At 36.6% G+C, this 26,102-nt stretch overlaps 1 protein-coding gene across 1 annotated transcript in view; it reads right to left on the bottom strand.

Moving 5' to 3' along the window:
• The window catches only part of TYR (tyrosinase), a 79,188-nt gene that overhangs the window by 43,202 nt on the left and 9,884 nt on the right, over positions 1 to 26,102 (bottom strand). The window contains exons 3-4 of the mRNA XM_081799008.1: positions 20,169 to 20,181; positions 8,150 to 8,170 (exon numbers count right to left, since the gene is read on the bottom strand). Of these exons, the coding sequence (XP_081655134.1) occupies positions 8,150 to 8,170; positions 20,169 to 20,181 (34 nt within the window). The remainder of the gene's footprint in view (positions 1 to 8,149; positions 8,171 to 20,168; positions 20,182 to 26,102) is intronic.

Raw genomic sequence — 26,102 nt, 5'->3', positions numbered from 1 at the left:
AAGTCTTAGTGAGCCTGCAGTAGTGTGTCTATCCCAGTTTGAAGTTACTGCCATAGAGAAAAGATTTTTAGAGCTCTGCAGACCTGACTTTAAATTCTGTTACTCACCAAACATACAGCTTTTGATAATAGCTATCTTTTTTGAGCCTCAGTTTCTTCATTGGTAAGAGAGGGAATAATTAATGCCCATCTGGATTCTGATGAGGAATAATTTTGATAGCAGGTGTGAGGCAGAATCTGGCACAAAATAGATGCTTCCTGAGTAGTACCTACCATTTCTATCAGCTCATTGCATTTGATCAATGGGTGCTCATCATGAAAGCTACTAGCCAAGAATATGATGAACTCCCACTGCAGAGAAGTCTCTTTTGCCACAACTACCCACCATCAGGACCCATCCCATCACCAGACACCTCTCCCCTTCCTAAACTCCATTACTCTACAGACCCTGCCTGCTGCTTGCCCTCATCCAACGTTAGGATGATCTTAGAAAGTAGGACTGCATTTCTATCACTGGTCTCAGCAAGGCTTAGTATTTCTTTACTCACTTCTTTGGCTAAATTGCCAGATACTGCACCTGGGAAAGCCTCCAATGTTATTAAGAAAGGACATCTGAATAAGAGGCACGTAGAGTTTGTCAGACTATTGTGATACATGCTCAGAAATAGTTCAAAGATACAGGTTGAACAAATACCCAACCTCTTTGTGATAGGTACTAGATTATTAATATAGATAATCTTTTTATATTAACTCTTTTAAATGAACTGTGCATATCTTCTTTCTTCAAATAGAATGGAAATGCCTTCGAAGTAGGGACCAAATCTTTTGCTTTGATTTTCCACAAAGACAGAGACTCTCAAATCGTTGTATTTAAAAGAAAACCAAATATAAAATATGTTTAGATCCTTCACTTAACCCATTCTACAGAGACTGGGAATAGGAAAGATACATTTCTCTCCATAAAATCTTAAGGGACCCTCAAAGTGCTCTACTCTGCTGCTTGTTAAGAGAAAAATAGAGGAAATGTCATGGACGTGAATAGTGTGAAAATATGAATAAAGATTTTCTATTTTACTTCACACAATTCATTTTTTGGCCGCTAAATCCCCTTGGAAAAATAAGAAAGGATTACACCAATATCAGTAGGTTCTCTTGCTGAGATATTAATTCTCTTTTGGAAGAGCAGGTCAAAAAGGAAATTCTAGGCTCCAAATAAAAACAGTTTATACATCAAGCTCTTGAAATATCTCTTATGTACCTGATCTCATTTGAATCCCTGGGCTACCTGTGATATAAATAGTATCATTGTCCCAATTTACAGATGAGAAAACTTAATTTTATATAGAAGTTAACACGTCTATTACTTAACACATCTAAATTCAAGCTAGTCATGGAGGGAATCAGGGAATCGGAGATAGCTCTGACTGGTTTCAAACCTGTGATTTTTGGTATACTGCAGTTGGGTTGTATCTGTGCTGACTTGCTGATTCACCTCGGAAGCCTCTTTTTCCTGTAGACTATCAAGTGAATTTATGAGCTCGCTGTTTACTTGTATTAACAGCATGATGCAGAATGCGTGACTGCTTCACTCTTGTCCAAGGATTCCCCAGGATGGGAAGTCCAGTAAGCCAGCAGGGACCTTGTTAGCAGTCGCAGACACCAAAATGGCTGCCAGTTCTTCGGGAAGGGAAGTGAGGGTTGCCCAACGCACTCTGGGTTAGGCCTTCATGTCTGCGTGCTACATTCCTCTGGGAAATTAATGACCACAGTTTCTGGCTGATCCTAACAATACAAAACTTCAGCTCGTCAGTCTATGGCTTTTCTCTTTTGTTTCCTCCCCAATAGTACTCTGGAGAGTTTTTCTGTTTGTTTGTTTGCTTTTTAATATTGAAGCCTCTCTCCAACCCCTGGAGATTCAGATTTAATTGGTATAGAGTGGTGCTCAGGCACTTGGAGTTTTAAAAACACCTAAGTGATTCTAATGTGCAACCAGGGTTGAAATTCACTGATTTAGGATAAATTGCTTTCCATCCTCCAAACCTGAGCTCACAGTTTAAAAACTTTACCTCTGAATGTATTATTCCCTTCACTTGAAATTTTCTCCTCCTATATTCTGGAAGTCCAAAAATGCTTCTGCCTTTAAAAATCACACACCACAAACTTCTGCCTTAAAATATTTTCTTGTTGGGGCACCCGGGTGGCCCAGTCAGTTAAGCCTCGGACTCTTGACTTCAGCTCAGGTCACGATCTCAGGGTTGTGAGATTGAGCAATGCTCAGAGCAAAGCCTGCTCGAGATTCTCTCTCACCTTCTTCCTCTGCTCCCTCCGTACTCATGCTCTCTCTCTTAAAAAAAAAAAAATAAGATAAAATATTTTCATGCTGATAACTGTTCTGACGTGTACCCTTGAAAATGATGTTTAAAAAAATTTAGCAACTACTATGTGGCAGGTACTGAATGGGCATTTTTACGCATATTATCTTATTTAATTCCGTATGCTCCTTTCTAGGAAGATGGGTTATAGATGATACACTTCATCATGCCTAGTAGATTTTGAAATGTGAAAAAGTACGTATTTAATCTTCAGAACAGAGTACATTTATTTGATTTAATTTTATTTTCAGTACATCTCAAACCTCTTTTAATATTTCTTAGAGTTTCAGTGATATAAATGGAGAAAAGAAAGCAAAAAGATAGACAAGTGTATGTTAGTGCATCTGAAAATTGAAGCAAAGTGACTGTCAGGCCCCCTGTCTACATTCCCTCTAATTAGTCTCCTAATGTGCAACTTAATTCAGGAACTATGAAGAGCATAGCCCCACAAGGTTATACACAATGAATTTAAGGGGTTGTATTTGATGGCTGAGTACTTTAAAAAGGTTTATAATTTAAAATACTTGCACCAGAAATACAATATTGCAGATCAAAAAAAAAAAAAAAGATCTTGGCTCTAAGCAGGTCCCTAGGTATAATGGAAGCATTAACTTTCAATCCAATTTCAAGCTTTCTCAAATAAAGTACTAGCTCTACAGCCATAAATGTAATTAATTAGCATTTATGTTTATTAGAAAATACTTTTAATTTGACTCTGGAAATTCCTTCAACAACAGGGAATGGAGCAATGAAACAAATGTAGCAGTGGGTTATTGCTTCTTACCATATAATTATTAGATGGATGGTTAAGGTCACAAATGCTCAACAAATTCCATGGTTCTCAAAAATATGGCCCCAGAGCCAGCAGCATTAACTTATAAATTTGTCAGAAATGCAAATACTCTAGCCCTCCAGAGAACTATTGAATCAGAAATCAGTGAGATTTACCATTTACATCAACAAGTCTTCCAGGCAATTCTAAAGCACACTAAAGTTTGAGAACCACTGTTTTAATTATTTTCGTTGCTTGTACAAAGACTATGGATAATTAGTCATAGTCATCTCCATAAACTTAATAAAAGAGAGCAACAGAATTATTTCATGTGTCATCACTTTAAATTTATTGTTTTCAGTATCAGACTAATTTCTCCTGTTAGTAACCTCAGTGTGTGTGTGTGTGTGTTGTGTATGTGCATACACATATGTGATTATTTTCTTTACATACATGTTATAAATACACAACACATATATAATTTACATCATCCAGTGATTTTTTTTAGCATTTCTTAGATCTTATCTCCAGTTTATGGACACATCTATAAAATGATCTTATACATCAAGGATAATTGTCCATTTCTTCATTTAAAATTTGTCTGAAATTTACTTTAAGGTAAAATTTTATAATGGCTTTCTATATTCCAAGATTAGATTTGTGTGTTTGGCAAGACAGGAATGTTGAACCACACAGTACAGTCATTTAGTTCACCAAATTGTACAGACTGAAACAAGCAAAGATCTTTATAGACAATGTGTTATTCAAGCTGTATTCTCTTCCCTGTTCTTCACGTATGACTGAATTGATAGTAGTTTGTGCATTTGGTATATTTCACTGGGTACGCTAAAACTTTGATGGTATATTAATGCTAATGCTAACTATTTTCAAAGCAAAAGTACAGTAACCAACCATCTTAGTCCCTTTTGTCCCATGCTGTTCTGTTAGCACTGAAAATCCTGTGTCATAGGTAGGACAGGTTTCATAAGCATGCAACTGAGTGTTCCTCACCCAGAACTGCCCATACTTGGTTTAACGCTCTGCTGTTGCTATCTAGAATTTCTTAATATTTTTGAACAAGGTGTTCCATATTTTCATTTTGCATTGGGCCTTGCAAATTATATAGCTAATCCTTGTCCTGGGAAACCCCATAGTCCTAGGCAAACAGAGATGGTTAGTCACTCTGCAAAGGTTCTATATAACATTCTGTCATTCCAGCTTGATTTAATAGGGCAATTCTATAAAATACAAGTCAAATGATTTAAATGTGTCCTACTATCTTACTTATGCCTTGTTTTTTAATTAAGCAAGATCATTTAGTGATATTTTCATATACAAGTCACAAATTCCCTATATATCTATGACTTTCAATAATGAATATTTTAACATGTTTGCATTATATTTTATAGTTTGCAACTATAAAATTTTCAGGCACTTTCAGGCACATTTTCTCATTTGACATTCCCAGTAGTGTGTTAGCAAAAGATTAATAACCAGATCTTAGAAGGGAAACGCGGGGTAGGGACAGAATATGTTGTTTTGTAACCTCTGTCAATTTTCAGGGTGTAAATATTCCCACGATTGTTAATTTCAAGGTACCAACTTAATGTCTTTGAGTAAAGAGTGGAGAAAAGATGGTGTCAGCTCTCATAGCGGATATGAGTCAGCTCCAACACAATCCTGGATGTTCCTCATGTAGGGGAGATAGAATAGGTACCACCATGCTTCTAGTGCAAATGCAGAGGTTGTGGCATCAAGGTGACATTAAAGGTCACATGTCTTTTGAGTGGCTAATGCCAAAACTATCTCCTCAATCTTCTCATTCTAAATCCTGTGTTCTTCCCCTTATGCCATTATTTCTTTCTTATCTATAAATTTGTGTGTAGGAATTATTGCTATGAATGTATGAGAGCATACATATGCCATGGATGAAAAAAAATTAGCACCAAATAAAGTTAGTTGTAGGGAAGCAAAATTAATAAAGATTCTACTTATGTTAAATCAAGGGTAATATGTTTTTTAATTGAAGTATAGTTGACATTCAATGTGACATCAGTTTCGGTGATTCAGCATAGCAATTCACAAATATATGTTATGCTGTGCTCACCACAAGTGTAGCTACCATTTCTCACTGTACAGCACTATTACAGTACTTTTGACTATATTCCCTATGCTGTACCAGGGTAATTATTTTTAAGATGACTTTGATTAAAATCACTTGAAAATATGTTCAAATCTTCCACAAGTGTGTTTGCATTTTCAACCTTCAATTTCAACTAGAGGCTTGCGCTTGCATATGGCAAAGCTTCCTCTTCACAGTTTAATTATAAATGGAAACATGATTCATATATTTTACTTGCCTTTGTTACTACTTAGTTACCACTAGGCAACAAAGGTTTTTGCTATTATAACACTTTCAACTTCTGTGTGGTAGGCACTAGGCTAAGTGATTCCTTATGTTTTTATGCAACTTAATCCTCATAGTAACTCCGTAAAGAAGATATCATCAAGCCAACTTTCAGGTGGGAAAACTAAGATGCAAAAAAGTGTGGTGGTTTATCCAAAGTCAATCAAGTGGTAAGAGGCAGAGTCAGGATTTGGGTTAATTATCTACCAGATTTCAAAGCTCTGCTCTTAGTCATTCTGTTACTCTTAGTTGATATAGAGCTATCAGTTGTACTAAAATATAAAATCATTGAGATAACAACACATCTTTTCCAGTCCCAGCAGTATGCTTGTTTCCCTTAATTCATTTCAATGAAAAAGCTGAGGCATCTGATCCAGTCCAGTTTTCCATAATATTCTCTTTCAAGATTGAGAAGGCCCTATCATGGTGGTTCCCACTCTCCCTCTTTTTTCTGGATGAGTACTTTACAAGCTTCCTATCACAGGACTTCAAACGGTTTACAGTCAGCTGGATCAATCAGATTCCTGTTGTAAAACACAGAGAAGGCTGGAATTTTTTGGAAGTGCCACCATTATATAAAGCCAGATGTTCACCTCCTTAAGCCCCATGTTTGTTTCTGTCAAATTGAATTCCCTTACTGAATTTCAAAAGTTTGTAGAAGGGTTTAATTGCATCTCAGATGTTGATTTTAAAAGTCATTTTAAGTAGAAAGTATTATCATGTTGTTAACGCTTTGGATATCAACTCAGTTTAGGACTAATACTTTTCTGGAATAATTTTTGTCCACTGGAGATCTAAAATACTAGTCCACTCCATTGTTTAGAATTTGGTTTGTATGTGGAGCTAGAAAATAAGACTGTGCATCAGCATGCAAGTCAGTGACTTTATTATATATTAAAATTTTTCCATTACAGAGACTGTTCTAAGTCATTTATAAATATTAACCCATGTAATATCACATGAGGTAGATATTGTGATTATCCTCACTTTGTAAATAGAGGACTTCAAGTAAAGACAGGTTAAACTTACCAAGAATCATCTGGCTATAAGTGACAGTATCAGGATTTTAACCCAGGCTGTTTGATTCTTAACCTCTACTCTCTATTTCCTCTAAAACTTCGTCTCTCTATTTGAAAGACTTGGAGACATGACCTCGTCTGTTGATGATCCGATTTTGCTACCTATTATCTGTGTGACCTTGTCAAGTTATTCTGAATCTCAGTTCCCTCATTTCCAAAATAAGTGTAATGATAAAGATGGTATAAAATCTTTTGAGAGGAGCAATTAAGATAATGGATCTGAAAAGTTTTTAAGAAGTGAAAAAGTAGAGCTATATTGACACCAGCAGTTGTTATTAATTATAAGGACTCTCTGAGAATTTATAAGACTATTTTGTTAGGATATTGGAAAGAATTTGTAATTTTCCCCTTTTTTATTCTTTGTACTTTACCTGACCTACTCCAACTCATCCTTGAGAATATCAGATCCTCAAACAGAGTTTCTCTAACAATAAACACTTGGTTGGGTCCCTCTATTTAATAACACTTATACTTCCCTCTTCTTAATAATTTATTATCTTTGGATTATATTTACGTATTCATGGTCCAATTCTTAATTAGACTGTAAGTTCCAAGAGAGAAGGACCTGCATCATATTCACGAGTCATGCCTAGTGTACTGCACACAGTAGATGCTTTATAAATATTTGTTGAATAAATAAATACATGACATTTATTTCTCTTTTTAAAACATGTAACTCCAGGGACGCCTGGGTGGCTCAGTTGGTTAAGCTTCTGCCTTCAGCTCAAGTCATGATCCCAGGGTCCTGGGATCGAGTCCTGCATTGGGTTCCCTGCTCAGCAAGGAGTCTGCCTCTCCCTCTGCCTGCCGCTCCCCCTCCTCCTGCTCTCTATCTCTCTCTCTGACAAATAAATAAATAAAATCTTTAAAAAAATTAAAAAATAATAAAAATAAAACATGTAACTCCAGTTGCTAGCATAATTTTAAAATCAGTTAAGCTAAAAAAAATAAAATCAGGTAAAGTTTTTAGAATGTGTCCCTAATGTTCCTAGGTTTATGATGGCATGAGATGGATCATGGCTCTGAATCTGGCTCTTATGTTTTTATTGAATAGGCCATTCTCTCAATATTCTCCTGACGCAATAATTAATTGTATATAGGGAAAGGCCCGAACAGCTTGTATGAAAAATAGTTATGGTGTTGCTCTGCATGGGGAGATAATAGTAGATGTTAGGAAAGAAGAGAGAGGTGATTCTTCATTTGAAAAAAACACATTAATAGAAATAATTATTCATCCATTGATCATGGGATACATTTTGAGAAATGCCACTGGGAAAGAAGACTATATAATGGCTAGGGAAAACAGAATTTCATGGCCTTTTTCTACTTGGTGGAAAATGGGATCAAGTGGGAAAATATTGTAGAAAGTTCGGTGGGAGGAAGAAAGCAATGGCAAGTGAGAACAGGTAAATTAAGAATTGAGGTTTCAATATGAGCCCAAAACTAAAACCCCCAGCAATTACTAAATCCTAGAGAGGAAAAAATTGAAAAGACTCAAAGAGAAAGATTCAATACATAGCCATTCAATGTATTCACAAAACCTATTTCTTCAAATTCCTGGATGTACAACCAACCTCCTATTTAGGTGTGGCCCTGTGAATGAACTGTGGCCAATGAAACACGGGCAGAAGGTAGGTAGACCACTCCCAGGCTTGACTTATATATTCTTCCCTTAGAACCCTCCAAACACCTTCTTCTCTTGTCTCCTAGGAACGTGAAGAATATCCATCAGAGAGCTGAGGGAGAGTAGAGTCACTAAAATAGCCACATGAAAGGCTACTCACCAACTATTAACATCCAAACTGGACTTGGTGTGAGCAAGTAATCAATCAATTTTTATTAGGTTAGACCACTAAGATTTGGGGCTTTGTTTGTTATGGCTCTTACGTCTTAGTCAGTGTGAGCTACTATAACAAAGTATCATAGACTAGGTGGCTTATCAACAACAGAAATTTACTTCTTATGGTTCTGGAGGCTGTAAGATGAGGGTGCCAGCATGGTCAAGTTGTGGTGAAGGCCCTCTTCCAGGTTGCAAACTACTGGCTTCTGGTTGTCTCTTCACAGGGCAGAGAGCAGAGGAGGGAAGCAAGCTCTGTTGTGACTCTTATAAGGACACTAATCCTATTCATGAGGGCTCTATTCTCATCACCTCATCTAATCCTCATTAAATCCCAGAGGCCCACCTTCTAACACTTCATATAGAGGGGGAAGGTTTCAACATATGAATTTGGAGGGGACACAAACATTTGGTCCGTGCATTCTAGCATGTTACTCTAATTTCCTAAATTATATAATAAATTCTCCAAGTTTAATAACTCGAAAGGTCTGGAGTAAAAGAATATTTTGGTACTTCACTTACCACTACAGATTTACTGTTGTCTTACATGTAATGTAGTAGACAGAACATACTTGATGTTCATTTTACAACAAACACTAAGGAAATTATTTCAACAAACACTAGGGAAAGGGATTGTAACAGAAACTGCTATTTTTTTCACCAGTACTAGTTCTCTTCCTTTTCCTAATAATAAGTATCCTAAATGTAGTGGGGCACATGGCCACTAGCTGGAGATGACATTTTTCAGTTGTCATTTAGAGCTAAGTGTGGCCATGTCTGTTTGACCATAGGGATAAAACAGAATTGATGAGAGACACTTCTAACGTGTGCCTTTAAAGGAAAATGGGCACGCATTCCTCTTTCCACTTTGTGCTCTTCTTGCTGATTAAGATGAAGATATTAAAATGAAGATTTAGAAACAGATGTTGGGAGTTGAGGATGGTAGAATTGCACTACCAATCCTGGATTATCTACTTCTGTTGTGGTTTCATGATAGCAAAAAAAATCTGTCCCTTTTAAGCCGCATTATTTGGGTTTTCTTTCTTACAATATTTTAAAATGAGCCCTAACAAAGAGAAGGAGAAATAAATAGATTAACTCAGCAATATCTTATAGAATTAATGACCTGTGGAATCTTGGAAGGAATACTTAGAGCATAGTTGCTTTTGGCTTCTTATCCTTATTAATTACCATATTTCAAGTATTTCTGCCTATAAAACTAATCCTTTTTATCAGTATATTCTTATCTACTTAAACACTAAAGTGATAATTCCAAGTTCATAAACGTTCAAAGCTTCTATTGATAAGTCACCTACTGTGAGGCCACTGTCACAAGATTCTGAATTTACTGAAGGACGAAAAAGAAAAATAAATATAGTTTGGGTTACAGTTATTGATAGAAAGATAATAGAATTCAAAAACTATGAATAAATCTTTTTTTTTTTTTAAAGATTTTATTTATTTATTTGAGAGAGAGAGAATGAAAGACACAAAGCATGAGAGGGAGGAGGGTCAGAGGGAGAAGCAGACTCCCCGCCGAGCAGGGAGCCCGATGCGGGACTCGATTCCGGGACTCCAGGATCGTGACCTGAGCCGAAGGCAGTCGCTTAACCAACTGAGCCACCCAGGCGCCCCTATGAATAAATCTTTAAAAAGATTTTCTTCATTGTGGTATAACAGAGGCTTCCCACATTTAACAAACATTTCTTATTTGATACTCACATGAACACTAAGGGATAGATAGTGCAGAAATATTATCTCCATTTTGTAGATGAAACAGATGTGCTATGTGAATGTAAATAGCTTACCCATTGTCTCATGTCATGAGTTCTAGAGATCTTTCTTCAAGGATGGTAGTTATACTTGTCAAATTTCTAAGCATTTCCCATTGAGATTAGGGGCTCAGAATTCAGTATTGACTTTGGATTCCTGCTCTGCCATTTATGATCTATGTTGCTATAAGCAGATGACTTTGCCTTTCTGACATACTTTTTTTTTTAATACATAAAATGGAGATAATAAATAAAACTTAGCACTTAGGATAAGGTTGATAAAAGGTAGAAAAATTGTTTACTAAAGTACCTAACATTTAGTAACCTCTCAATAAATGTTAGCTATTAGTTTTTTAAAGTTAGCATAATAAAAATGTACAACCCTAGGGAGTACCATTTAGATTATATTTTATAATTTCCTTCTCTGGAGCACAATACAATAAAAAGTGGATGGTGTCCCTAGAGTTGTGCAAGCAACAACCTTAATGAATTTTTTAAAAGACCTTGATAGTTTTTACTCACACATACTTGGCATTGTAAACAGTCTTCTACTTCACATGTTTTCTCCTGGATCCTGCTGTCTAGTTCCATTCTTCTGCATGTTACTGTCCAGTTTTCCCAGCACCATTTGTTGAAGAGACTGTCTTTTTCCCATTGGATATGTTTTCCTGCTTTGTCGAAGATTAATTGACTATATAGTTGTGGGTTCATTTCTGGGTTCTCTCTTCTGTTCCATTGATCTATGTGTCAATTTTTGTGCCAGTACCATACTGTCTTGATTACCACATCTTTGTCATATAACTTGAAGTCTGGGCTTGTGATGCCTCCAGCTTCACTCTTCTTTTTCAAGGTTGCTTTGGCTATTCAGGGCCTTTTGTGGGTCCATACAAATTTTAGGATTTTTGTTCTAGCTCTGTGAAGAATGCTGGTGGTATCTTGATAGGGATTATGTTAAATGTGTAGATTGCTTTGGGTAGTATAGCTATCTTAACAATTTTTGTTCTTCCGACCCATGAGCATATTATGTCTTTCCATTTCTTTGTGTCATCTTGAATTTCTTTCATCAGTGTTATAGTTTTCAGAGTACAGGTCTTTCACCTCTTTGATTAGTTTATTTCTCGGTATTTGATGGGTTTTGGTGCAATAGTAAATGGGATTGATTCCTTAATTTCCCTTTTTGCTGCTTCATTATTGGTGTATAGAAATACAACAGATTTCTGTACATTGATTTTGTATCCTGCGACCTTACTGAATTTGTTTAACAGTTCTAGCAGTTTTTTGGTGGAGTCTTTTGAGTTTTCTACGTAGAGAATCATGTCATCGGCAAATAGTGAAAGTTTCATTTCTTCCTCGTTAACTTGGATGTCTTTTATTTCTTTCTGTTGTCTGATTGCTGTGGTTAGGACTTCCAGTACTATGTTAAATAACAATGATGAGAGTGGACATCCCTGTCTCATTCCTGACCTTAGTGGAAAAGCTCTCAGTTTTTTCCCAATGAGGAGGACATTAGCTGTTGGTTTGTCTTATGGCCTTTATTATGTTGAGGTATGTTCCCTCTAAACCTACCTTGTTGAATGGATGTTGTACTTTGTCAAATGCCTTTCTGAAGCTATTGAAATGATTATGTGATTTTTTTATCCTTTCTGTTATTAATATGATCATGTTATTGATTTGCAAAACCCAGGAATAAATCCCACTTGATAGTGATTGATTTTTTTTTTTGTAAAGATTTTATTTATTTATTTGAGAGAGAGAGAGAGAGAAACAGCATGAGAGGGGATAGGGTCAGAGGGAGAAGCAGGCTCCCCGCCGAGCCGGGAGCCTGATGTGGGACTCGATCCCAGGACTCCGGGATCATGACCTGAGCCGAAGGCAGTCGCTCAACCAACTGAGCCACCCAGGCGCCCGATAGTGATTGATTTTGTATTGTTGGATTCAGTTTGCTACTATTTTACTGAGGATTTTTGCATCTGTGTTCATCAGGGATATTGGCCTGTAGTTCTCTTTTTTAGTGGCATCTTTATCTGGTTTTGATGTCAGGGTAATGTTGGCCTCATAGAATGAATTTGGAAGTTTTCCTTCCTTTTCTATTTCTTGGAATAGTTTGAGAATAAATAATCACTTTGATCCTCTTAAACTTAACAGTAAAGAAGGAAAGGATAATTATTCATAATCTCTGGCACGAAATTGATTGGCTCTAAAAAGATGGAGACTAGAGTTAACCCTTCTTATTTGTAGGTGTAACATTTTAATTTTAGGCCAGTGTTTGAAATTTATAAGCCAAAAGAGTTTAAAGAGTATTTGGAGAGGGGCGCCTGGGTGGCTCAGTTGGTTAAGCGACTGCCTTCGGCTCAGGTCATGATCCTGGAGTCCCGGGATCGAGTCCCGCATCGGGCTCCCTGCTCGGCGGGGAGTCTGCTTCTCCCTCTGACCCTCCTCCCTCTCATGCTCTCTGTCTCTCATTCTCTCTCTCTCAAATAAATAAAATCTTAAAAAAAAAAAAAAAAAAAAAGAGAGTATTTGGAGAAATAAAAGATAAAAGGTGATGGTAATGAATAGGATCTATGGTCAAATTAGTCAGAAGTTTTTCTAGTTAAACAAATCAAAACAGCTTTCTATATTGTAGAACTTCTCAGATTCCTTATTCTAGGATGTGTTAAAAAAGGTATGCATCGGACGCCTGGGTGGCTCAGTTGGTTAAGCGACTGCCTTCGGCTCAGGTCATGATCCTGGAGTCCGGGATCGAGTCCCACATCGGGCTCCCTGCTCAGCAGGGGGTCTGCTTCTCCCTCTGCCCTCTTCCCTCTCGTGCTCTCTGTCTCTCATTCTCTCTCTCTCAAATAAATAAATAAAATCTTTAAAAAAAAAAAAGGTATGCATCATCTATATTTCCCAAATACTTTAGTCTAATAATCAACTTTTCTATTTATCCTACTATTTACATATCTCTTTAAAGGAAAAATAGATTGCTTATTTCATAGATTGTTTAGACTATGTACATCAGATTCCCAAAGCTAATGACATATAACTTTTAACATTTTTCTTCAAACCAGGAATCTGATGACTGCAAGACTTAAAAATAGGACCAAGGCTTTTTCTTAACCAGTGAGCTAAGCTAGTCACCTACTTGGCCATTGCCTCATTAAAATGTTTCTGTTCTAACTTTACTATAACATAAACAGTAGCTATTACGAATTTGTATGGAAACTTATTCTTCCATAAAATATGACTATAAAATAAAAAGTAAACGTTAATGTTTGTATAAATCAAAACAAGGCAAGGATATCTAAAAGATTAATAAAGACGTTTTAGAGGTATTCGCAAAATTAGAGATGCAGGTAGTTCTTGGTCTACTAAAACTATGAGGTATATTTAAGGAAATTCTCTGTAAATAATCTATAGATTCAGGTGAGTTGTATACCAGTTATTGGGAAATTACTTTATTCTCTGGGGCAATAATTCTATTAATCTCAAACTATCAGGAAAGAAAGTGATAATAGCTATTTGTGGAATGTGACATTTAGAATAAAATCTATATTATGTTTTCCCTAATCCTGCTTTCCCATATATCAATAACTGTAATATCATCTTGGATAGTGCTACACATTGCATCTCTTGATTTATGAATAAATGCCAATACACAAAACTATTGTCAATTGCTTGACCAAAAAAGACTCAATATAAGGGTCTTTTATCTCATCCATCTATTTAAAAGTAAATTTCAGGGGTGCCTGGGTGGCTCAGTCGTTAAGCATCTGCCTTCGGCTCAGGTCATGATTCCAGGTCCTGGGATCGAGCCCCGCATCGGGCTCCCTGCTCAGCGGGAAGCCTGCTTCTCCCTCTCCCACTCCCCCTGCTTGTATTTCCTCTCTCGCTGTGTCTCTCTCTGTCAAATAAATAAATAAAATCTTTAAAAAAAAAAAAAAGTAAATTTCAAATATTGGCCTAAAAATTTTTTGTTTGTATCTTGGTTTTGTCATTTTTAAATTAAAATTGCAATTTTCAGATAATTGTAGATTCACATGCAATTATAAAAAATAATGAGAGATTTCATGTGTCCTTTAATTTCCCCCAATGGTATCACCTTGAAAAACTATAATATAATATTACAGCCAAGATATTGTCCATGTAAGAGTCAAGATGTAAGACACTTACATATTGAATTAACCTTGCATAAGGGATGTTGGGCTGTGGTTTTCTTTCTATCCTTTTTTTTTTAATGATATTTTCCTGTTAATGTTATTGATTTCTAGTTTAATTCCATTTTGGTAGAAGAACACAATCAGTATGATTTCAATTCTTTTAAATTTGTTGAGGTTTGTTTTATGGTCTAGGATATAGTCTATCTTAGTATATGTTTTATGGGCACTCAAAAAGAATGTTTATTCTTTTGTTGTTGGGTGAAGTGTTCTATAAATATCAATCAGATCCTTTTGGTTGATGGTGCTGTGAGTTCCTCTATATTTTTGTAGATATTCTGTCAAGTCTTACCAATTGTTGAGAAAGGATTATTAAATTCTCCAACTATAATTGTGGATTTGTCTATTTTCCTTTCAGTTTTATCAGCTTTTGCTCCATATATTTTGGAGCTCCATTTTTGGTGCATACATATTTAGGATTGCTATATCTTCTTGGTAGAATGACTCATTTATCATTATATGATGACCCTCTCTGTCATCTCAATGTTACTGTCTACTGATGGTCTTTTTCATTCAAGCATGAGATTTTCTCGGTGTGATGATTTTTGTTTGAAACCTAAACATTTTGAGTATTAAGTTTTGAAACTCTGGATCTTATTAAAATCTGTTTTAACTGGTCTTGTCTAACTCAAGTCCAGCAAGGGAAGGGGAAACAAAACATTGCCTCATAACTGTTGAGGGGGGGTGTGATAGAAGTCCAGCTTCCCCACTTGACCTATTCTCCAGGAAGCCTCTATACTTCCTGGCTCTGAGAGGTAGGAATGCCTCATGACTGCTTCCTACTTAGCTTCCACTAACACCACAGATTGGATGGCCTCAGTATCACTGGGTAGTAGTAGAGGCCCTGCCTCTCGATAAGTCTCTTTCGACACCAATCCAGCAGAGAAGGAGTGTCACCTTTTTACTGCCAGGTAGGTGTGGAAGTGCAGGTCCCCTGTATGGTCTCCATGTAAGTAGTGGGAATGGCTCCTTACTGCCTGGCTGGGATGGATATCTCTGCTTCTTACTCAGACTTCTCTGACACCATGCAAGCAGGGGATTGGGATACACTGTTAGTCTGATAATGATGGAGGTCTAGTCATCCCAACTAACATTTACTGACAGAGGTGGGGATTCTACCACAAAGTATTCTTTTCTTTTCTTTCCTTTCCTTTTTTCCTTTTTTTTTTTTTTTGTATTTTCATTGTTTGAATGGAGTATAGTGGTTATTGCCTAAAAGCTTTCTTCCCTATTTCTTTTGGCTAAAGAGAGCAAATGTTTTGTTGCCCTTAGTTAGTTAGTTTGTTTGTTTTTCTATACCTCTTACTATTTCCAGGCTTCTTCAGCTCTAGATCTTGGATATATGAGGCAAAAAGAAAGCACAAGGGACTCCTTACTATGCAAGAGGTCACAGGCAAGTCTGCCTTACCTTCACCATTTATATTATTCTGTTTTATGTACAATATACAGAGATTTTAGTTGTACTTAGAGAGGGGAATAGGGAAATGTATATATATACACTCCACTTTCCCAGAAGTGGAAGTCTATGTACTTTTATTAGTTTATTGACTGTGATTCTTCTTTATTTTGGGTCTTCTTAAAAGTCCATTGTTTTTGCACAATGATTTCTTCTAAGATACCCACACAGAGTGAGTGATTAGTGCTGGGCCATAGAACAGAAGCAGGATTGGGAGTGTATCAGAGACCAAAGTCCTGCTCTAGTAACCTAGAGAAGCCAGAATGGGACATACATATGTAATACTTTTGCTGCACTCTTAAGTATGATGGTTATCTAGAAGAAAAGCAGTTGTGCCATTTTATTGAGAACTGAAATAACCATGCTTTTTATGGAATCCATTTCTACCTGAATGCACAACTGAGACATAAACTCTGGTTATTCAGACTTAGGCATTTGGCAGACATTTTCTGGAAATTGAACAAAATAAGTATGTCACTTAAAAGAAAACAACTGATGGGGGTGCCTGGGTGGCTTAGTCGAGTTGGTTAAGCCTCTGATTCTTGGTTTAAGCTCGGGTCATGATCTCGGGGTTCTGGGATGGAGCCCCACATTGGGCCCCATGCTCAGGGGGTAGTCTGCTTGAGATTCTCTCCCTCTCCCTGTGCCCCTCCCCCCCCACTCTCTCTCTTTCAAATAAATAAATAAATCTTAAAAAAAAAAAACACCTGATGACAATTTTTGGCCCATGATAAAATTTGAGTTTTCAAGCAAAAATCAGAATTTTGAAAAATTTGATTCCATCACTGTAAGCTCAAGAGATTCTCAATACCTTCCGACATTTCTGATGAGATTATTGGTGATATTAATGAATGTGACTTTTTGATATATTAGAGATATTTCAAAATTTGAAAGATCTACAAGTCCCAGTGAACCAATATTTTACAAATGATCTGTGCTTGATATTACAAAATAAATATGGGGGAAAATCCACTCATAATGTAAGATAGATTTTAATAGATTTTAATGTAACAAGTACAAAAAGTTCACTTATATGGCTTCAGATTTGACAGTGTAACTCAACTTTTAAGAAATTACCACTTGACAAGTTTTGGTGTGCAAAAAAATTAAGATCCACAATTATCAGAAAATATTTTTTTAAAAAAAATACTTCTCCTTATTCTAATTTTATATGTGTGCGAGGCTGGGTTTTCTTCAAGGTTTTCAACCAAACACCGTATCATAATACCATTGAGTGTAGAGGCAGGTATAGAATCCAGATGTCTTCCTTTTTTTTTGCAAGAATATAAAGCCGTAGCATGCTACTTTCTATTTTTTTGAAAATACGTTTAGTTATGTTATTTATATGCATGTAAGGAATAATTTTTGTTATTTTAATGAATTAAATATTTTCAAATATTTTTTTAGTTTTAGTTTTAAAAACGGTAAGTAGCTATAGATATAACCCACATAAACAGTCTTACTGGAGTTCTCCATACTTTGTAAGAGTTGTAGATAGATACTGAAGCCAAAAAATTTTAGACTTACCACTGTAGAAGATTACAAGGCAGTCCTACATGAGACATAGTTACTTTGTCTTTCATATCCTGAAGTCTCTCAACTCCTATTTGTTAAATAAATAAATGTATACAAATAGAATCCTGATTTTTCTTTGCAGTGTTTATTACTAATGAGTGCTGGCATTTTCCCCAAGATTTGTCCCCAGAAAGTGCAATTTCCTTATGTCTAATGCCTGACTCTCCATTTAGAACAGGTGCATTATTATTTTGCTCCTTAAAGATTTTCTGTGACTTTAAATGGAAAAAAAGATGATCCTTCAGCAAACAGCCATTTTTGACAGTGAATTCAAATGATGAAAAAATAAATAAAAGCTATCTATTATGAATAAATACATATCATGAGGACTAATAGCTTACTAAATTATAAAGGAAGTTGAGACAACTATTGAAAATTACAAAGACAGGAGTAGAGAAAAGGAAACATGTGTATATAATAGGAGCTAGGTGTGTGTATATTCTCACAATAGCCTAAACAGGTCATTATTAAATAAATTTTAAAAATGAGGAATGCTCATAACATTAAAACGAATACTCAAGTATATTGCTATATGCCTTCAAAATCAGTGTTTCAATCCACTTTATAGAGATCTGGGAAGTTCTTCTCTCTCTCCTGTGTAGCTTTCCCAGATGGTGTTTGCCAGTACATAATACCAGCGCCTCTTAATTCATAGCAAAGATGACGCATTACTTAAATATATTTCTTTACTTTCTCAATATTCACATTTGGCAAGGACAATATGCATAGCATTACAACTAGTCAGAGAGGGTAAAAACAGAAGAATTATTTAAAACTGTATAAATATATGAGGACTAACATGCCAATTTTGTTTTGTTTTGCTTTGTTTTGTTTTGTTTTGTTTTTACAGAGAGATCTTGGGGTATGTCATTATCACATTATGCTAAAAGTTTACTGAGTATCAAGAAATAATATCCCCACACTCTAAACTATTCTGTTTTTAAGGTATTTTTTTCTGAAAAAAAGATAAAACTGTAAGCTTCTACTACCCAGATGTCTGAACAATGTCACTGAGTCTAAAGAAATCTGTTTCCACAAAATTTAAAATGCCCCGTAATGTTCAAACAGTCATAGTTTCTAGCAGACGATCACTGCATCCTGGCTAGAGAGTGTCTAACGGCCAGATAAAATAAATGTATTCTGATCTTGTCACCTTTCTGCTTTGGGAAATAAGGCACTTATTAAGAATTTAGCATGCATTTCATATATAGGAATTATGTTTGACTTATAGTTTATGAACCTAGTTCATAAGTATTAACTCTACGCTGAGTACAGCTTCTGCCCTAGATCTCTTAAGCATACGTATATATCCACAAAGCCTTCTCCATAATATAGCAATCCTTATTTTATTTCAGCCTTTTAAAAAGGTAATGTTATATCCTGATGAAAGAAGCACATTCAAAGAAAACCCACTTGTAGAATAATACACAGCATACTTGTTTGAATTCCCTACATGTTATCGGAAGGGTCTTATTTTCCATGAGAACTGGGAATAAAGAGAAAAAAAGCTATCCTTTGAGTCAAATGAGTTGAATCAGCTCACTCAACTGGAAGGAGACACACTGTTTTCTTTCTTTTTTTTAATTAATTTATTTTATTTTATTTTATTATGTTATATTAATCACCATACATTACATCATTAGTTTTTGATGTAGTGTTTCATGATTCATTGTTTGTGTATAACACCCAGTGCTCCATTCAGTACATGCCCTCTTTAATATTTCTAAACTCATTGGGATAACTACTTAAGATGGTCCTTTAGTTTGATCAATGAATGTTAAATATCATAGGACTGTTGTTAGGATTAAATAATATAACATGTAAGAAATGAGAATGTCTGCCACACAGAGATTTTTATTATTATTATGATCAGGAACATTGCCTGATCCAAATACCAACAGGGTTGGCAAGGTGGTATTTCTGGGGAGTTAAGTATCCCAAGCTTGGAAAAGTTTTCTTGTTCTGAGCTTCTCAAAACCTTTTGCCTCTGTTCTGAGTCAGTGAACACCAATCTATACCAAGCTGTTCAGCTCTCTGATTCCCTCAGAACAGGTAAAGGTGTGCAGGAGAGGACTGAAACCTTCCCATCACTAGAATGTCCTATCTCACTGAAACCATCTCCTTGGCATTAAGATTTATATAGTTGGTCTCAATGGAATTTAGTTTTTGAGCCTGTGTGATCATTTCTGGATGTCCTAATAAAGTCCGTTTCTCAAGCACAGACACTGAAAACTCAGTAATTCTTTGAGACTTCACTGTGACTGGCTGCTGGCCTTTCTCTTCAAATATGCACACTGCTATAAAATATCATTCAAAATGTCAAAACTTCCATTTTCTTTCATTAAAGCCCAGAGCTCTTGTTTTTTTTTTTTTTACTTTCTTGAACTGCTCCTCAAGAAATCCTAGCAAATGAAGAGGTGAGATACTTCCCAGTGACATGTTTGGCAGTCACAATAAAATAGGGTTGAAGGGCTGCCCAAAAGAAAAGTTTTGGAGAATCATAATAGCAGTTATTTTAGAAGAGCCGTCATATGAAGAGAAACTAGATTTTAAATGGTGTATAGCTTGAGAGGACAAAACAAGGACCAATTATGAGAAATCGATGGGAGATGTTTTAGAACCATTCTTAATGTGTTGCTCACCTGTCTGTCTCCCATTTGGCTACCAAGAGCTCCTGATCCTCTATTCTCGAGAGTATACAAAAGTTGCTAGACTCCAACCAACTCATCTGCATCTCAGTCTCCCTACCCGAAAACAAGCCCTCACCATCTATTTTCCCCCCAATGGCTCACTGATTAATCATCCTGTATTGTCCTAAGGCCACTATCTTCGTACCTTGTTGACATATAGAGAGGATCATATCAACTTCCTGTTGGCCTCTCCTGACTCACATTGTCTAGAGCAATGTTTCACAAAACAAGTAGTGTAGACATATTTTTGAAGATACAAACATAGTATCATGGTTTTTAAACACTGGGTTTTCAAATATCTCTCTTTTACAGGGAAGCTATGAGAGACATTTACATAGAACAAACTTTATTTTCCTAATTCCCTAGGGATCTGTGGGCATATTTTTAGGACCCTATAACTTTTTTTCCTCTAGAGCAGATTGAGATACAGGGGTATACATGATGTATTCTAAGTTCTTGACACCTCTTCTTATCTCCCATTGCAAACTTAATATTTTAGCCTTACATAACTTCTTATTTTGTGGTAACTAATTTCACACCTCTGTTCCACAATGCATGTTGTCTCCTCTGCTGGAAATGCCTTTCTTCTTCCCTTCTTGGTGAGAAATTATTGATATTTCAAGATCCAGTTCTTCTATTTTTACCTTCTTGGGATGTCTCTCTGGTAGTACCAGGATCATGGAGGGCTTTTTAAATCTAATAGAACTACGGTTGTTTTTTTTTTTTCTGTACGCTGGAGCTTTTTGTTCTCCCTGTGAGGTAGGTTAGTCCCTGTCCTTGAATGGCCACGCAGGGATGTTGTCATAGTGGCATCTCAGCACAGTACGGGATGTTGGAGTGAACGCATGGAGAAGTGTCTTTCAGCTCTAAGTTTCCATGATCTTAAGTTGCACTGTGCTTAAGGTTGTGAACACAGCTTTAAATTAGAGTTGTTCCTTGTTCTTGTACCTTTTCCCCTTTTCGGGTCACACGAGCTGCCTTTTCTCTTGTCTCCTTGTTTTTGGGAACTCCCCCTGAAAAATTATTTGTCACCAGAAATGCTATCTATCTCTGGGTCTCTCTCAAGAAATTTTTTCCATTGTTCTCCCTCCCCATTTTTCTACTACACCTAGCCCATCATGACCTATTTTCTCAGGAGTCAGTCCATACTTGGTTTCTAAGCTAATTGTTAGAAAAATTAATGAGTGATAACTGAGTTATCAACAACCAATCTCGGTTTAACATAATTATAGCTGCCATTTATTGAAGCAACATTGTAAGTTCCTTACATGTATTATATCATTTCATCTTTACACAAACCCCATAAATTATTATTCTTATCTACATTTTGAAGATGATGAAACTAAGGCCCAGAAGTGAAATAACTTATTTTTTTTAAGATTTTATTTATTTATTCATGAGAGACAGAGAGAGAGAGAGAGGGGCAGAGGGAGAAGCAGGCTCCCAAGGAGCAGGGAGCCCGATGCGGGACTCGATCCCAGGACCCTGAGATCATGACCTGAGCCGAAGGCAGACGCTTAACCATCTGAGCCACCCAGGTGCCCGTGAAATAACTTATTCAATGTGATATATCTAGGAAGTGGTGGAGTTTGGATCAACTTCCAGTCAGTTTGATTGCTTTTAACCACTTCGCTAAATTGGCATTCCTCCCTCAGCCCCCAACACACATGCCACTGCTAATTTTGCATTAGTACGATTATAAACTGGGAAGTACAGCACCCTGGGCAGTCAGAGATTTGGATGTGAGAAGATTCTTCTTTGAATCCAATAGCCCACACTGCATGGGAACCAAAAATTTAGCCTAATCAGAAGACTACCTTTTATAATGCATACTTATTTTTTCTTTGCTTTATCGAAGAACATGAGTCTCTTTTACACAATTCACAAGTGGCCCATTTTCAATATTTATTTCAGCATTTAAATCTAAGAGGAAAGCTGAGGTTACATAAATAACTTTAGCAGATGAAAACACCACAGCTCCTCCATCCCAGGACTGGCTGTGAGAATGTGTTCAATGGGATGTACATTACACACCTCTCACAAGGCTGGAAAGAATCAAAGGGCAGCAATAACTGTGAGGTTCAATCAAAATTGACCATTCCATTCCACCTGTTTTATTGAGAACAGAACGCAGTAGGCTGCCTTTGCTCCTGCTTCTCCCGCTCTGCGCTCCTCACAGCTATACTCGCTTGAGCACTCCTTGTAGCCAAGACACCCCACATCCCACCTGGTTTTAAAATGTGTCTAGTGGGCAAGACTTGCTCCCAGATCTTTGTTTCTAATATCCTTCCCACAGAAAGGAACCATTGTTTCTGAAAAAATATGACTGATTCAGGCCCGAGGCACTGCAGGTACAAGATGACTCTAGAATACTTTGTTATACCAGAAAGAAAGAAAATGCTAACAAAATAATGGGGATGTGAAACAGAGACATAAGAGCCAGCTTGAAGGGGTGCCCATTGATGGAATCTGGGACCATCTGAGCACTGAGGTAATTATGCACCTTAAAGAATTTATACCATTGAAAAAACTGTAAGTCTTTACTCAATACCATAGGTAGATAGATAGATAGATGATAGATAGATAGATAGATAGATAGATAGATAGATAGATGATAGATAGATGATAGATAGATAGATAGATAGATAGATAGATAATAGATAGATGATAGGGAGAGAGGGAGGGAGGAAAGAAAGAAGGAAGGCAGGCAGGTGGGTTCTTGCTAACAGTAGAATCCTGAGTGCTGGCTAATAAATGTAAAGGGAGTGCTGAAGTTGGAAACATCATTTTGTAATGGATGGCAACTGCAGGAGAAAGCAGAATATTTGCATAGTATTAAAAAATGTCTCCATGTACTCAATTTATTATTTTGAAAGAAAGAAAATAAGTTACTATGAAATGGGGAAATTGGGCCATATCTGGAGCAGATGACCAAATGCACATCATCAATGTGAGACAGATGGTTGTCCTATGCCTCCCAATGGGATACACTCTTAGACACAAAGCCACCTACATAGAATTCTGGCTAAGAAGGCATTATCTGCATCCAATCATGAGGAAATATCAGACAAACTCAAAAAAAAGAAACTCTATTTAAAAATGTTGGGAAGGACTGTATTCCCCCAGTGTCAATCTCATTAAAGAAAAAAAAGGGATCTGTAAAAATATTTTAGATGAAAGAAGGCTGAAGAGACATGGCAACTAAATGTTACCTGCCCTAGTCTGGATCCCGTTATGGAGGAAAAAAAAATGCTATAAAATATATTGGTAGGCCTATTGAAAAAAATTAGAATAGAAATATTAGATTAGAATAAAGTTTTATATCAATATAGAATTTACTGTAGTTAATAACTGGTCTGTGATTATGTACAAGAATATTCCTACTCTAAGGAAAAAATACACTGACATACCCAGAGGTAAAGAGTTCTAATCCATACAACTCATCCTCAAGTGGTTCAGTTTGGGAGAGAGAAACAGCAAACCAGATATAATGTAAACAGTAAGTGAATCTGGGTGTATATGTCTTTTGTACTATTTTATTGTTGTAATTTTTCTGCAGGCTTAAAATTATTTCTGAATAAAAGAAAGAAAAGAAAAGAGTAAAAAAAATGTGGCCTTGATCAGGGAAAACCCTTATAGCTCAGATCAATGTTTGCTAAGATTTTCCCACCAGTACGTTGGCAACACACAACACTGATAAGTAAACTAAGTGGTAGGTTAGATGCAATTTGAAGTGCATTAAGTTTTACTTATGTTCAGTTACCAAAAACTTATTGAACACCTATCATGTGCCAGATAATGTGCTATGATAAGCTTTTTTTCTCCTCCTCAAGAAAGCATACTGGACTATGTGTGAATGAGAATAATAAAGAAAAAAATGAAGAAGAAAATAATTCACAATCATAATTTATTAATAGCAGCAAATTATTTGTGATAAATCTAATGTTCTCCACTCACCTCTGTGCATTAGAAAGTCATTTGAAAGCCGTTGGCTGAGTTGACACAGCTCAAGCCATTTTCTTTTTTCACCTTGAGGCCCAGAAACGTGTGGCTCCCTTACCTTATTTCTCTGACCAGCCCATGTTCCTTAGTTTCAAAGTTCATGCTTTCCCACTGCTAGAAAATCTGCCTGAAAAACCTATAAAGTACTTCTGTCTCCTTAAGGATGAGGCCCAACTTTGCAGTGTCATTAAGTCAGAATTTGGAGTCCTGCTGTTAACCTCTGCATAGTCCAATGAGACACCCAATCCTCCCAGATGGTGACTGTCAACTTGTGTGTGCACCTCTGTCTCATTATATAGGCTCTGAGACTCCTGACACCATGCATTGCCTTATTATATTATTGAAGGTTCAGCTTGATATATTTACTGTTCACCCTCAAGAAACTCTCAACCCACTCTGGGTCATCAGAGTACAATGGAAAGCACTCTTGGGTTTTGGCACTTGACAATTCTCGGAACAGATTTAGCTCTGTCACTTACTGAATGAATGCTTATAGCCGAATTATATAATATCTCTAATCCTGTTTCCTCTCTTTAAACTCAAAATAATGGTGCTATATTTCTCAGAGGATGGTTGTAAGAATTAAGTGAGATAGTGTTTGGCTGGAAAATGTTAATCATTAAAATTACTTTCAGAAGATAAACACAATTTTTATTTTAATGGCTGGAAGCAGGATTCCTCTTTAGGGTGATATACTCCTTGTTTAAATTGCTTCTCGAGGAGAGCAAGGCCCGAAGGTTATGGTTGGAAGGACCCAGGGATATGAAAGGGACAGTAAAACTACTCTGTGTAGTTGAGCAACAGAAGTTAGAGGATAAAACAACAACCACAATGACAAGAAAACAAAACAAGAAAGTTAAGAAGAAAGAAATAAGAGAAAGGTTTGTCTACATAGTAGGGTGCCAAAGAGGCTTGTAGGAGGTGGACGGTTTAGTGTTAAATGTTGAGTTGTTGACATTGCAACAAGTTAGCCCTCTGTCTTCCCAAACTTCCTATTAAATCTGTGACAAGTGAATGATCTTGATTTTATTTTATTTGTAGTTTGTTTCCATAATGCATATTGAGGTGAAAAAAGTGAGTTTCATGACTAGGACAGCATTGAGCAGAGAAGAATCAACAGGTGCTGAAGGGAAGAGCAAGCAGGACTGAGAACTTTGTAGGAAAAGTAGGACCTAGAAGAGCCTCTGAGAAGGAAACTCTGACAAAGCTCAGAAACCTTGAGGGATAATGAGATGGAGACTTAACCTGACATATAGATTTAATCCTTATTATAGGTAAGAGAATGGACTTGGCTCAAAGAGCCTAGTGCTCAAAGTATTTTAAAGTAGGTAAAATACTAAAACTTGCAAAGTATGATAGATCCACAGTCTTTTATCTATAATTCCAAAATACTAATTGGTCTGAAATGTTTTGTTCGGCATCAGTACTCTAAAAAAAAAAATACTCTATCAGTGGAAAAAGCTGACCTTATTCCATTAGGCTGCCAATCATCTTTCTTTATTGTGACGGTGGGTGTATTCATACCTCTTGCTGAAGAGTTGTATGTGTTGGATTATGGTGCTGCTCAGACTCTGTGAGGATTATTGGCCATATAGGCATATATGCCACTTGTCTTTACTCAGAAAATTCTGAATTCTTAAACATATCTGGGGTTTTGGATAAGAGATTACAAACAGTGCAGAAAAACAGAGGAAATTTTAAATGAGTGATAAAAGAGGATTACCTTAACATATCTTGCATTATTTGTCTCAGAGGTACAGATCTGAGACTCAACAGTCCTGCACAATTCACAGCGCTTAACAGAGCACGTACCCTCTCCAGTGTCTATCACCCAGTCACCCCATCCCTCCCACCCCACCCCCCAAGAAGAAGGAGGTAGCGGGAGGGGAGGAATGAAGCGGGGGAAATCGGAGGGGTGGACGAACCATGAGAGAAGATGGAC

Source organism: Leptonychotes weddellii, chromosome 11, assembly GCF_054177405.1.
Source record: "Leptonychotes weddellii isolate Sample4059 chromosome 11, ASM5417740v2, whole genome shotgun sequence".
NCBI classification, from domain to species: domain Eukaryota; kingdom Metazoa; phylum Chordata; class Mammalia; order Carnivora; family Phocidae; genus Leptonychotes; species Leptonychotes weddellii.
Note: the sequence above shows the minus strand (reverse complement) of the source record. Positions and strands in the feature narration are given on the sequence as shown.